Source organism: Ambystoma mexicanum, chromosome 13 (assembly GCF_040938575.1).
Source record: "Ambystoma mexicanum isolate Mex_15411 chromosome 13, UKY_AmexF1_1, whole genome shotgun sequence".
NCBI lineage: Eukaryota > Metazoa > Chordata > Amphibia > Caudata > Ambystomatidae > Ambystoma > Ambystoma mexicanum.
This window is the reverse complement of record NC_090938.1, coordinates 240,597,912-240,613,429: the sequence shown is the minus strand read 5'-3', so window position 1 is coordinate 240,613,429 and position 15,518 is coordinate 240,597,912. Positions and strand designations below refer to the sequence as shown.

The window sequence follows — 15,518 nt, the reverse complement described above, 5'->3', positions numbered from 1 at the left end:
TTAGCGAAGCTTGGAGAATGGAAAAATGTCTATTGATAGTACATTCGCGGGCAAACGGTTCAGGCTAGCCGGTGATGGACAGTGCGACAGCTCAGGATTTTCAGCCAAGTACTGCACCTACCACTTTCAGGACATGGAAAGTAAGAAAATTGTGAGTTCGGTGGTCGTGCAGGTGTCATAAAGTACATCCTCAGTGGCCATGGAGAAAGTTGGCTTTGTAGCATCATTGCAAGAACTACAATCGCGGGGAATGGTGATCGACCTGATAGCCACGGACAGACACGTTTCAATTGCCAAGACAATGAGAGAAGAGTACAAAAATATAAATCACCAATTTGACGTATGGCATCTTGCAAAAACAATCAATAAAAAAATGTCGGCTGCAGGTAAAAAAAAAGATATGCAAGGTATTTCACAGTGGTCCAAGTCAATCAGCAACCATCTTTGGTGGAGCTCAAAAACATGTGGAGGGTCGTTGGAAATTCTACTGGAAAAATGGCGGTCAGTAATGCTACACTGTAGCAACGTTCACCGCTGGACCACAAACCAACATTTCCACAATTGTGAACATGGCCATTTGTCCACAGAGGAGGCACGGAAGAAGAAGTGGTTGATTCCTTCATCACCCACTCACAAAGCCATTGAAAAGATTGTATTTGATAAAACTATAACAAGAGATTTGAGGGGACTCACGGAATTCTGCCACACAGGAGATTTGGAGGTGTTCCACAATATGTGCCTAAAGTACAGGCCAAAACGATTGCATTTTGGCATGGAGGGCATGATAAATCGGACTCTTCTAGCGGTCTTGGCACATAACCATAATGTTGGCCGTCAACAAAGTAGGAAGACCGGAACTTTAGGGACACTTCGCTACAATAAGGCCTTCACTAAAAGAAGTAAACAATGGGTGATCAAACCAGTGTTTGAGGATATGCAATATGAGTTTATTGAGAGACTTATTGTTGATGTCCTAGATAGGCACATACATGGAGTTGTGAACGAACCTGTGCAGGGGACAACTGCATTGCCACCCAACATTGCCTCTGTTCCATGTCCACCTAAAGCAGAGCTCATTGAGAAATACACATCACGGTTTAAATGATTGTAATTTGATTGTCTGTTCTCACGAGTCTCCTCATGTTGCAGGCCCATTGAATATGTGTATCTATGTAATGTGTAAATAAAATTGATTGCTCAGTGTACATGCAATGTGTCTCTCCACCCTTGCCCCTCCCTTCACCGTGCAGTAGTGCGAACCACCCGGGTGTCACCTGTGACTTTGCTCTGGAGTCTCCTCATGTCGCAGGCCCATTGAATATGTGTAGCTATGTATTGTGTAAATAAAAGTGATTGCTCAGTGTACATGCAATGTGTCTCTCCACCCTTGTTCATTTGCGCATTAAATTAAACCAAACAGTAATATAAATCATTTTTCAAAAAATATAGAATGTCTCCGTATTTATGGTTCTCTGGGGCTGCAAATGCACGCAGACAAAATGCAAAGATGGAGTGTAAATTTCAAGTCCTGTGAGATGGCCTTACACTGAATGTAGCTAACTAGGAATGTGTGCTCGTTCAAAGTGAAGGTCAGCTGCTTTGATTTTTTGCTCGGGTGCCGGAATGGCCCACGACTCAGTATAAGGTTCTATTGTTATTTGACCTTGACAGGCCGGGACCATCCCGAAAGACTTCTTTTTGGGGGTGTGGTGCAATAACGTAAGAAACGATAATGAATATAATTTCAGAAATGAAAGCCATTTAATGTTCGTTCTTTAGAAGAAATAACGTCGGCATAGAAGGAGTGGTATTTCGGGGCTGCCCTACGCACAGACACAATGGAAAATGCAAATATAATGTAAGTAACTCTTTAGATGAGTTTATACCGCAATTTAATTACTATACAGTAGCTTTAAAGACGGGTTAAGTTGTACTTGTTCGTTCTATGTGGCATATTGTTTTGTACCGCGCACTATCTTGAGGAGAACCATCTCCTTTTACGGAAGCACCTCAAAACCTTCCTCTTTGCTTCTGCTTTCTCTCTCCCTCTCCCCTGCTACAACTGGTCCACTGTCTGCGACCTCGGTCCTGGGCCCTTCCACTCTCCACCTGCACTGCCTCCCTGTCAACCCCTGCACTGGGGGACTGTCTCAGTATCCTACAGCCCCCCCTTCCCAGCACTTGTTCTGCACTTACCTTGCACTCGCCACCAGCTGGCCCTATGTATTTATTATTTTATGCTACTTACCTTGTACTCCACTTCCCCCCTCCCCTTCCCCTTGCACTTTTACCTTCCCCCTACCCCTGCACTTGCGCGATCTGAATGACACCTGGCCTAGTAGGATCGTTGTCTGTCTTCTCCTTGTTCCCCCCCCTCCCTGCCTCGCCACGCCTTGAAACACTTGTGTATAGGCGCGTTGCAAATGCCATATTATATCATATCAGTAACGAAGTGGTCCACTGGCGCTCAGGCGGCTCTGAAAAAGGCGGAGGAGAGGGGGTGGGTTACTGGAAATGACGTATAATACCCAGTTGCACTGTCCTAGCTATGAAATAATTTCCCGACCTAATATATAAAATGAATAATTTTAATAAAGATCTGATGGTGAGACTAATTTCATTTTTTATGTTTTTAAAACAGGTACATCCTTCATTATTGTATGTGTCACGAGTACCAGACACCGGCGGATGGCTTTTACAACCGCCAGTTGCTTCTCCGCGTGAACAACGTTACCACCCTGACCATTTTATGGGACGATCGCCAAGTACAAGTATGCCCTTACGCGGTACTAATGGCTAGATGCAACATACATACCGTTGTGGTGGCCTAGTGCCTCGTTGTTGGAACAGCCATGCGATTATCAGTGCGACCGAAGAGCTTATTTTATCGTAAACCAACACCCTGTGTACTGCACACGAACATCGCTTGCCTCAAGACGAACTATTTTGGATCGAGAGCAAAGAAAAATGCAAATCGCTGAATATTCTCTAAACATTTGATGTCAAATAAATGTACTTTACCAAATTTACAATCTTGCGGTTTGATTTAAAAGTACAGTTTCATATTCCGAATTGTGGCGCGCTGTGTTGTGAGCTGATCTGTGTTGGTTTCCGGGTTCTGTGTGGAGTCGCGTAGAAGACGCCTGGGCGCGTTTGCCTACGCAGCACAGTCACGTCACGGATAGAGGCGGGGAATATGAATGTTTTGATAAAGTCTGTTTCAGGGGCGGGGGATATGATTTAGTGCCGCAAACGCAGGTGAGCCAGGTCGATGGGGGGAAATGATAGGATTATCACAAAATGGCGGCTGATTTCGAGTGCGTTAATGGGCGAAAAGTCGGGTAAGGTCCATAGGAAAGTTTTCTACGATCTACCGATTTATGCTTAAAAACACATGGCCGAACCGTAGGGACAATAAAAAAAAAGTCCCGGAACTATCCTTTAATGTTAAATATTTGCATTGTTTGCTAACATGTACTATACATGAAAATGAATAACATACAATAGTGAAATTCGCTGCATCTCATACATCAGGATCTACAGGGACATTGCTCCAGTGGTGCTATTAAAACACCTAAGCCCCTATTTTGTCGAAGTGCTCAGACATATTATTAACACAGTCTAGAACAGAGTATGTTCCCAAGTTACTGGAAATCTGCGGTTTAACGACGGCTTCAGACACCAAATCAATATCACAAGAATACAGCCCATTTTGGACCTATTTCAAGACTATCCTTCTGGGGTTAAACAATTGATACTATTGTGTGGTCTAAATATCAAAGCAGTGGGAGAAAATGCTCTTCTAGTTCATGGTTACTCATTATGCAGCCCTCCAGATGTTTTGGAATGAGTTAAAGTCCAAAACATTTGTAGGGCCAAGTTATGAGTCGCCATTGTTATAGATGATCACCAAACTAATTGCAAATCCTGTAGGGGGCTAGAGGTTGGTGCTGCTCTCATTGCTGGATGGCATGCATAGGTGTTGGTGCATTGATATAACTGGCCTTCAACACCAGCAATTACACCTTTCAGTGGCATTTGATGAATATGCAAATCTTACATTCCAAATCAATAAAACCCACTCGGAAATATTATTTGCAATTTAAGCATGTGAAGCATCTCCTCTGCCTTTCCCTTCGCCCACCAGGTTAAATTGGTCAATGATTTTTAATCTGTTTGCACGGACTACCGTAATGTAGTCTATGGTGCTATTCCACACTGTGCTTTGTCTTGATTACAAAGGATTCGGAACATGGCAGCACTCACTTTACACATGCCCACAAAGTGATCTAATATTCCTTGAGCTTTAAGACAACTACATTGGCTTTGCATCAGGAATGACATTGGGCCTCATTATGAGTTTGCCGCTACAGGAACAACGGTACCGGTAAGCTTGCCAGTACCATTGTTACCGGACCAGCAGACTACGAGGTCTGCTCGCGGGTGCCTTTACGCCTGCCAGTTCTGACCTGGCGGACCGGCACCCGCGAGCAGACCATCTCGGTGCATCCAGCGTCGCCATTCCCATTGAGTCCAAGAGGACTCAAATGGGAATGGGGAGTAATTTTTTCTGGCGCCCGGGAATGGGCAATTACCGGGTCCGGCAGGGCTGTAATGACCCGGTAAATGCCCATTCCCAGGCCGGTTTTACCGGCACGGCTACCGCTGGTCTCATAATGAGGCCCACTGACTTTTAACTGAAGTGTACCACTCACAGGTCATTATGCACTTTCCTTCATAATAAGCTACTTTTATATAAATCCAGCGGGGTGCTACAGCCATTCAGTTACAGTCTGTTTTTGATCCCCAAAATAAAGAAAGTGAGGGATGGGCCTTCTCTTTTCTGGCACTATCCGTCTGGAACAGCTCACTAGATACCCATACGTCATACTAAAGGAATATAATGTGGGTCCTTGCCCATGGGATGTGGATGACAAAATTCTCCTATTTCTAGTGTCAGGAGGTAGCAACCCCCTGCCTGGAAGTTTGGATGCAGGAGCACTGGGGGACCATGCTTCTTGAGTGGACCATGTTTTTATCAAAACATTTTTATTAAGATGTTTATGTTTATACATTAAAAAAAAACTTATCTGTCCACAATTGTCATTTCTTATGAGTATCCAGGCCCTCATATGTAGATGAAATCAAACCAAATGAAAAAATAAATAGCCACGATGGGTCTCTACCATTTTAGTTGGTTGCATTTAAAGACCATGGTGTTTGCTATAAATAAAGTTTCTGGATCCCCCACACATGGGCAGATATATTTAGTGTTTAATGAATGTTAATGAAGATCCCACGACATAGATGTTTTTGGATACCTTCTCTTCGATAATTGTGAAATAAAAGCAGAATCCCAGGAATGCTTTCAAGGACCTAAAGCAGGTATTTTCTCAAAAAGACTGTTCTCTTTGGGATTTCGTTAGAAATGTCATATTCAAGAGATGTATCCAATTAAATGCGAAATTGCAATTAGATCATTTCAAACGTGGTGTAAAACTATATATATTTGTACTTTTATTAATCGGATTGAGCTCATGTTTTGTAATTTAATGATTGTGCAGAAATGCAGAGTTGAGTGACAGAAAGCCTGACAAAAAATAAGGAATCTAGGGATACTGCCAACAAAAAGGTCACTACAACTACTAGACAAAATACATAGTGGCATTGTCAGTCCAAATAGATACAACCAACTCCCAATCAACATTTATCATCATTCAGACAGTTTTGCAGCTCTGCCAGCCACACAAGGTATAATATTGGTAGGCTGGTTGGCGAAAGCTGGACGCTTTCTTTGGAAACTCTTGGTGACACGATTAAAGAATATGGCTTCAAATTAGAAAATGAACTTATTTGTACTGAAGTTTAATATAATTATGAGTTTGCAGAAAATAGGAAATGGAAGCATCAATTGTAAGAGAAAATCTGAGTTTTATTTGCATTACTGAGCCTTAGCTGTAGTCCACGTTTCTCAATAGGGAGGGGTCTGAGATGAAGGCATCGTGGGGCTCATTACACCTCTGGTGGTTTCCCGCCAGTAAATCCAGCGGGATACAACCAGACAGAATTGCTATTACCAGCACCTGTCTGCCAGAATTACCGGCAGATTACAGGTGCCAATAAGGTCAGGTTAATCCCCATACCCTCGTGTCCCATAGGACTCCATGGAATGGCGATTTCCAGTATTACAGCTCTTTGCTGGAGGTAAATCAGGCCACCCCACCGGCAAACTCAGAGTACGCCGGTCCAGAAACGTGCCGGTAAACGGAATTACCTGCATGTTAATTCCGGGCCGGCATACTCGTAATGAGGCCATTTATGTAAAATGTCAGCGAGAGTTTCTCCTAAGAGGGCCAGAAGGGCCATGCAAACCTGTACTTCTTACTGGGATTGTTAGCACATAGAATACATTGCTGGACACAAATCTGACACACAATTTAATGACTGCAAGGCAAATTGGTGTTTTGAAGACTGTTGGGAATAGCCAGATCAAAAGCTCTGTACATGGTGTTCCTGTACTCCTTGATGCAGCTGATGCTGGAATGCTAACAATCTTTCTCTCTCTCTCACTCTCTCTCTCTCTCTCTCTCCCTCCCTCTTTTTCTCGTTCTCACTCCTTATCTCTTGTATTCTGAAGAATAAAGAACAGACCGCTCAAAACCCATCCACATCGCTTTGATCGTCATTGCTCTGCAGGTAAGAAAGTCACTAGCTTGCACTGAAGGGCTTAATGCATGTTCTCTTAGCAACAGGGTGACTGCAATGTAGCCTTGAATAGGTGAATTGCTGGGCAAGGACTACATTATTAAATCCATGACTATCTCGGGGAATAGCCCTACATGCCCTGTGTGCTTCATTTTGTTTCCAACAGCCGTGCTGCGTGTCCCTCTACTTCAGTCTCTCTTGTACTTTCTACCAGTCCCATTTCTTCCCTTGCAATGGTTTTTCATCACAACTCAGTGGGTGCCTACAATCTCTGTGCAGTGCTATGAGAACAGCATTTATTGCCTAGAATTAACTGTGTAGTTCCTGTTAACTGCATGTTTCAGGGGCCCCCATATACTATGGGCAAGCTGTACTCCATAACCTCCCCCCCATTGTGATACATTGGCACAGGCATTAAACAACAATGTGGCAGTGCTGCTCACCCTCCATTTCCTCTCTCTGTTTCAGGACCAGAGCTCACCCCAAACGAAGGGCTGGCATTTTGGAAAGATTGTGATGCTCATGGGTCTCGCAGCAGAAGTCGGCAACGCCAACCTGCCAACAAATGTTTCACACAAGACTATGAGTTGCCATGTGCGTTGATCATCTGTGCCAGTCAATGAATGATGTCCTGTCACTTTCTGAGGACGAATGAAGCCTGATGTTATCCCTGCTGGTGGACAGAGCCGGTTTGTGCTTTTGTCCCCGTCAACTAATATGGATGTTCATTGGACCTATAAGGAATACTTTTTTTAATGTTTATGAATGCCATACATGCACCTCCAAAGTTTCACACAGAAGCTGGCTGGCCCTGGAAACGTCTGTGTGTACCATGGGGATGGTAAAGCATCCTGGAAATGTAACTATGCCAATGCCAGTATTAAAGTGATGCATCTCTATAATGATATGTACCAAAGACCTATGGATCCATAGAAGAGGCTCCACACACATAATCCACAGAGGGGTCCCCAGCTGAAGGCTTTTTGTGACCAACACAAGGTGCACATAATTAGGAGCATGGAAGCCTTAGGTTATGGGGAAAATGCTTACATAAAGGGTCATTGCTCAGATGTTAAGTCCCCCAGCACCACTGCCACCTCTCTAATAATAATAATATTAATAATAATAATAATTTGTATTGTTTGCACAGTGCCTCGCGAAGAATGTATCCTGCTCCTAAGCATGGATGTTATAATTATCCAACTCAATGGTACCCAATGTGTCAATGTTCTAAGAATAAAGGCTGAGTCAGCCCCTTTGGGATTAAAACCTGTGACTTGCAGGTTATTCAAAGATGTTTATTGTGAGCGATCTGAGCTTTTCCACCAGATTTGTTACACCCAAGACCCTTCCAGGAACCTGAAAGGTCCCTCCAAAACATAACAATGTTTCTGATCATCTCACTAAGAGTCTAAACCCCCACCTGAAGCCCCTGTATCCAATTCCCTCTCCAGAAAACCAAAAACCGGTGAGGGACCTAAACCCCACTTCTATCGGCAATCACGTCTCCTGTAAACATTTTACAGCCATCTGGTTTCTTATGACACCTCCAATCAAATCATCTGCCTGAACACTAAGACAACGCTGTCGCTTAACTCTAGCTCTTTGCACTGTGTACCTCAAAACGAATAACCTGTAGGGGATCTTTAACTCACCAACACCCTTACCGTGCCTCAATATTCTACTGAGATCACATGTAACATAAAGGGATCATTAACCTGCTTTCTGCCTATAAATACTACTATATATCTATTTCACTGACACTACAGCCCATGAGGGATCATCGAGCAATTGATTCAAGCCCTCTGTGCCCTCTCACTTCCCTGTTATAGTAAAACATCCTTCAATAAGGATTTATAATGCTTTATTTGCACAAATCATCCCAAATGCCCCATTTCCATCCCAGAGTGTCTTAATAGCACTTAAATCAAACAACAGTGTATAATTGCACTCTGTTGGTTTTCACTGACACAAAAATAAAAAGAAGAGAAATGATGGCTTGACTCTGGCTTCCATGTTTTAATTATCTGCTGCAGAAAACAGTATAACAGAATATAGAGTTCTGCCTCACATAGTCTCTCAGCATAGCTAAACTTTAATTTGATGAAATCTACACCATGACCCAGTTTTCAGTTTCTAATCTGATTGTATTGATTATATGAAGTTGTGCAGTTATTAATGTAATTTAGCCTCTACTATGAACCTTGTTAATTTATTTTATATAGTTATTAACGTGGACCAATTTCCAAATAATGTACACTTCCAACTGATCTAGGCTCCAGTTTTAATTGTGACCCAATATTCAGTCTGATACCTTTACCAAAGACATAAAATGTGCCAACTCTTCATATTTTTTAATCAAACCCAAACCTGTGTGAAATAACCTGCTTTCTTTTCTAATATCCAATCTGATCTCACGTGCAATCTTAGGAAACGACACAATCATTTCTATCCCAACTAACTTTTATTCGGTACAATGCCCAATTTGATCCAATTTTCAATCTGATCGAATCTATATCTTAGTCCATTTTCCACTTTGAGCAAGTCTCCAGTCTGCTCCAATCTTCATTCTGATACATCCTTCATCTAATAGTCTCCAAAGGCCTCTCATTTGCATTCTATTCTCGTCTCCATTCTGATTCAGTTTTTACATGCATGCAGTCCACAAGTCAATCCATTCGCCATCCCTTTAAATTCTCCAATCTGGTCCATTTTGCAGATTTGTCCAATTGCCTAATGGATTTCGTAATCAATCTGATCAGTCCATTTTCAGCCCAAATCTCCAGAATGTTCTAATCTTTAAAGTGATCCAAACAGAAGAGTTGACTTTAGTTATCCATATTTAGAAGATAATTACAAGTTTGGGCTAACAGCAAATATGGCAGTGTTCGTCAATGACTGCAGTTTTTACCACCCACCCTGTTCGTAGGTGCAAAGAGAAGAGTTGGATTTCCCAAATGGAAAATCTGCCTATTTTTGTTTCCATCCCAGAGACTCAGGTAAGAATTTGAGATTTTCAACCAGTGGTATTTGTAACCTTTTTATTACTAAACAGAAAAGCAGTGCAGGTGCTTCTTTTCAGCACAGAGAAAAGAAGTGTTTAGATTGGTCCATTGTAAGGGGGTGAAAAGGTGATCATCTCTGATACCACCCCCCTCCCCACCTTAACCGTGGAATGTATAAATGGGTCTGAATTGAAAAAGAGAAGTACAAGAAAAGAGTCATGTCCCCTTTAGGACAAAGATGCATCTCACAAGAGAGGTTTGCAATGACCTAGTCCTGTTCTTTATAAAAGAACGACGAGGGGATGCAGAAATAAGATGCATATATGGTAAGTGCTCCAAATGCAGAGGATCTGTGCAGAATTACTAAAATGAACATTCCTGAAGGGAGCAGAATAGTCTAGAGCCGAAGCCTACAATTAGAGACGAGATTGACTCTAAAGTATGTCTTACAACTATTTGCCTGATCTACTGTTCAGTACTTCTCTGGATTTCCTTTTTTGTGATATTGATAAGGTTAGGTTTAACATCCTGCTTGAGTCACATCAGCACAATGATTATTCTTATGTTATTTCAGCTTAGCTTCTCAAAGAAGTTTAGCTCTGTTTTTTCATTCCTGCATACATTTGGGAACACACAGCTTTCCCATTGAATTTTTTCTTGTACATGTAAAAATGGAGCAAAATGCTCATATACTAAAATAAAGAACTTCACATTTATACCTACTTAGATCATTTTAACCCAGGTACAATGTTTCCCTTTCTTGAAATAATAACTTGAACATCTGCGTGCACCTGAACTACACTGACAATTGAGTATGAATTCAAACACTTTGTAGTATTAAGACTTTGTGTTGGATGGTCAAGGTATGTGTCAGCTCGAGATGGCAGTTCTGTCAAAAACCTGTAATACAGTCAACCATGGAGCACTGCTTTTTATCATGTCACCCCTGCATGTGGTCAGGGAGATGCATTGGTTGTAATATTTTCATACCGGAAAATCTAAAAATATACTAATAGAATCCTTTAGTGACTGTGCCATGTGGGGTGCCCCAGGGGACCATCCTGTCTCCCATAATTTCAATCTTTACATGAAGCCACTACAAGATCTGGTTGCCGGCAATTTCGCCAATGACCAGTAAACTAACAATACCCACCTATGCCTACCAGTTTGTCGGTAGAGGATATCCACTGCCTGACAAGATGTTCCTCTTGTTAAATTATTTGTAGCTGCCCAATATTTTTTCAGAAATGTCAGCTGTCTTCTGACCATAGATTGAATTTCACCAACTCCAGTTTGATAAGTCAAATCCTTGGGTTTTTTTATTCACTCACAAATGTCACATATTCTAGTGAATTTGGACGATCCAGTTTCATCTCAACCCTCCCCCATGCAGGCTTCCCTGTACAAGATTCCAATGTTGATAGGGGATTGACCTGCTCATTAGAGCTGTGCCCCGAATATTCGCTTATCCCTCATAAGATATTTTTAGTGATGCAGCACACGTAGTGTTTATAGCCAAAAATGATGCCCATATGTACACAATGTTCACGCCCGCAGGATATAGCGGCACTCATTTTCAAATTTTGCAGCAAGGAAAAAGAAATTTTGCAGCACAAACTTGCAAATATATTTTGTGGCATAAATGCATAACTAAAATAGTAACATCTAGTTACTAAACTTAGGTAACTCAATTCCTGACTACCTTACTTTGCCCGCGGCTGGACAACAAGCTGCTACTAAAGTTATTCCTTAATTTAAATGATGATTGGGAGGCATTGGAACACCTGTGCTGTGAGCATATGATATCAGAATCATATATTTATTCGTCCTTTAGGCTAAGGAAAAACAGTGGCAGATGAGCAAAATATCAAATGAAAGGCCTTTTCTGCAGTATTTCAGAATTTGTGTGGAACATTTCACAGTTTGCAAGTGCAATATCACTATAAATTGGATGGTGTGAATGTTGGAGCGCCACACCAAAGCACTTCTATGGGCCCACATGCTGTTTCTTCTTAGCTGGATTCTGTTTCATCCTCTTTTTCTACATAAACCCATTTGTTTACATGCAAAACTATCTTTTATATGGGACTTCTGCTTTTACTCAGATCCAGTTATTGTGCCGGTTGAATGTTCTCCATATTAAAAAAATCCCAAAAACCTTTAATCCGATATTTGAATGTCATGCCCATTGTGTCTTGCTATTACATCAGGAACGTTTTCTAATTTTTCTTCTTAACGGAGAAACCTGCCTGTGCGAAGATTCTCGTGAGAATTCAAAGTATGGATCCTTACAGTGCTAAAGCCTTAACATTGTTTCATCAGCTTTTTTTTTATCTCTACCTAATATACTTTTATTTATTCTTCTTTTGAAGGTAATAACACTTTATTATGTATACTGTATTTTTTATATTTGTTTCTGCGATTGTATTTTTGCTTCATGTTGGGCAAGGTTCCTGCTTTTCCAACATTGTATAATAAACACAATACAAATATAAATAGTCTGTGTTTCATTCCGACCCTTACATACCAAAACCCTTACCCAGGGAGGGGACACCTATGTTGCCTAAGAATGATATTGTAGTTCTTACTGAGACAAAAGGGTGCTCCCCCACTAAAGGGAAACTGGAAATATCTTATGAGTGGAAACCAATGCATACACTACAGGGTTCCTTCAGACGCACCTAAGATCACAAGCTCAATCCTCTGGCACAGCTACATGCCATATGGGGCACACTCCTCTTGACAGAATCCCACAGCATACAGGATGCAGTCCTTCAGAACAGCCATACCCCACACACACAATACGAACTCTCAGGAGAAAACTAGACTGACCACAACGACCTGGAACAGCAACAGACAGCCTATGGGAAGATACCCTAGAAGTGTCACACCTGTGTGGGGTACATGACAATCCTATACAACGGCTTTAGAGAGTGGAGGTTACTCTGTATATCCATTGCGCATGTGGCTGTCTATAGTAGCCATACTTTAACATATAATTTACTAATTCAGGCTTCCCATTTCTCTGAAGAAACATAACTGCTTAAGGTTTGAGGAGCACTGGTTCCATTTATCTTTAGGCAACATTGCCTAGTATCCTCATTTTTATGATCTCTATCATCTCTGAACAGGGACTGTGTATTGTTGGTAGACTATCATTTAGTCAGCTACATGCGGGCAAACTAAATACAATCTGTTTATTTTTTTGTGGGGGGGTACTATCTCCAACTCACTTCTCCCACCTGCCTGCTCCCATACCCCTGTACACACACACACACACACACACATTACAGGGTCTGCGGTAGCGGCCCTGTAGTTATGGTGAAGTTGTTCAACTCTTAAAGCACTTTTTGGGTTGCTTGTAACTTTGGCACTGTTGGACAAATCCTCACCAAACTTTGCAAAAAAAATGGTATATGGCTCCCTCGGAATGATTCTGCAAAGTTTGGTGCGGTTTTGTCCAGGGGGGGCAAAGTTATAGGGGAGTCACAAGACTTGTGGGAATCCTCATTTACACAATGGAAAGAAAATGTGCTCGCGTATACAGCACAAACCGCTGGATGGATTTTCACCCAATTTGCCCTAGGAGCAGCAGCTTGGTCCCGAAAGCATGCTTTTGTAAATTTGGTGTAAATTCATCCAGTAGATTTTTTAAAAATGTGCAAAAAGTAGTTAAAAGAAAATGAGTGATATCTGGGTGTGGCCCGCGGACTCCCTTCCTGATTCGGAGTCCGCAGAAACGTCTCGGCCAATCGAGGGTTGGCGTGCAGTTCACGGACATCGTAAGCACCAGCTGATTGGATGGTGAAAAACGTGTGGTGCGTCATATTGGATTCGCCGACAGCCACCGTTGTCCATGGATACCCCAGCGAGAAAAACGTCTGGAAAACACATTTGGGTTTATTTGGTGGTTGAAAGAGGGCCTGGAAAGGGTGGGGAAGTGGAATAAAATTGACATGGAGCTGTTTCTATAGGTGAAAAAGGGGTTTGCATGTGCTGCAAGACCACGGACAACTCTGCAGACCGCGGAGCAGTGAGAAAAAGGTCTGGAAAACACATTAGGGTTATTTGGTGGCAGAAAGAGGGCCTCATTAGGGTGGGGAAATGGAATAAAGTTACAAACACAAACGATTAGTGGCAGAAGCAAAAATGGAAGAGAAGGTGGGGGCCAGTTTGTCCCTCGCCAAAGCAGTAAAGACCAGACTATGTGAATTCTCCCTCCTGCCCCTTATTTAGTTTTACAGGGCCAAGGTCTCAGCCATCTTTTTGTATGGAGCCTAACTGACCCAAGATTTGAGTAAGAAATTCCTAGACATACCAGAAGGAAGAATTTTAAAAGAGTTTTGGGACTTCGAACCTCAGTCCCAGTGAGTCTAATTAGACTGGAATTGGGTCTGGTGTCTTGGTGGGCCCACGTAATGAAGCAATGTCTCTCCCTATATATCAAATGGTAAGAGCGGAACGTCCACACATCAACTGTTACTTAATAATGACAATGGGTAAGGAATCCAACCCATTTCTACACAAATTAAGGAAGAGATGCCATGGTTTTATGGTACAGTTGGATTTGAAGGGCCCAGTTTCTGATGGCGTTATTAAAATCTAGGTTACCGAGCTTGGTATCTGAAATTCAGATTGGACTGTTTGCCCACTCTGGATGTGGTAGGGCCCAAACTGGGGCTTCTTGTGGAGCTTAGACGATGCAGATTGTGCGGTACGGGTCGGGAGTCGCTGCACCATCTAGTGATGCATTGCCCGAGGGTAATGAAACAGAGAATTGCTAATTTCACCCCTTTATCAATTCCCCGACAGTTCTCATAGCACCTGACCTATGGCATAAACTAAAAACTACCACTGACCTTTCCCTTACTCTGACCCTGGTAAAGTTCTTGATTATCATTTTTTCAAACCTGGAACAGGAGATGGAAGGGGGCCGCCATGAGGCAGAGTCTCTTTTGGATATGTGGTAGAGCCTGTTTTACCCATAGGGACAGGCCTTGGGTACTGAAGTGGGTGGTGGAAGGGGAGGGTCACAGATTTCCTCTCTCTGGGTCAGTAAGAATGGTAATAGAGATCAATACCTTGGGAACCCTAGGACCAAGAGAGTGGGGCTTGGGATTCTCCAGTTAAGTTGAACAACGAAAACATATGTACTGGTATCCATACAGGTGTTGTTAATGATTTGAATTGCTTTGCATACTTGCATAGTCCCGTGTGTGCTAATGATTTGAATTTGTGAAACATCTTGTTTTTACTTTGTGATAGCACACAACTATGGTGACTTTGAGAATAATTTGTCAACGTACCTTGTGTACTAAAAACATTTTCTTTTTAATAAAAAAAAGAAAATGTCTTTTCCTTGTTTTTTTCCCCTGATTGTTTGACCGCCATCAATGCATTGTGTGCGGCTAACAATCTCTGTCTCAATGCCAGTAAGAGTGAGATATTTCTTATTGTGACAGTTGTGCCCTGTTTTTCTCCTACCCTCCAGCCACCCTGTTTGGTCCCTCTACTCTCACCATCCTGTGATGCCAAAAACCTTGTGGTAATCTTTACGTCCTCTCTATCATTTACTCCTTACATTTTGGAGCTTGTAAAAAAAGCCCACTTTCAGCTTCACCTCCTTACTGGCATTCTACCGTTCCTTAACTTCTCCCACAAACTCAATGTATCTAGAGCCCTGGTCCTCTGTAGGCAAGACTACTGCAACAGCCTCTTCCTTAACCGCCCCTTTGTTGGCAATGACCCCGTTGGCTAATCTAGAATAGGGCGGCAAGACTAATCCTTGGCCTGAATCCCAGGGATTAT

General features: G+C 42.2%; 1 protein-coding gene across 2 annotated transcripts in view; it reads left to right on the top strand.

Moving 5' to 3' along the window:
* The window catches only part of ARHGEF40 (Rho guanine nucleotide exchange factor 40), a 507,114-nt gene extending 494,908 nt beyond the window's left edge, over positions 1 to 12,206 (top strand). For both annotated transcript variants that reach the window (XM_069633711.1, XM_069633710.1), the window contains exons 23-24: positions 6,638 to 6,696; positions 7,174 to 12,206. In XM_069633711.1, the coding sequence (XP_069489812.1) occupies positions 6,638 to 6,679 (42 nt within the window). In that variant the 3' untranslated portion in view covers positions 6,680 to 6,696; positions 7,174 to 12,206. The remainder of the gene's footprint in view (positions 1 to 6,637; positions 6,697 to 7,173) is intronic.
* The last annotated feature ends 3,312 nt before the right edge of the window (positions 12,207 to 15,518 follow it).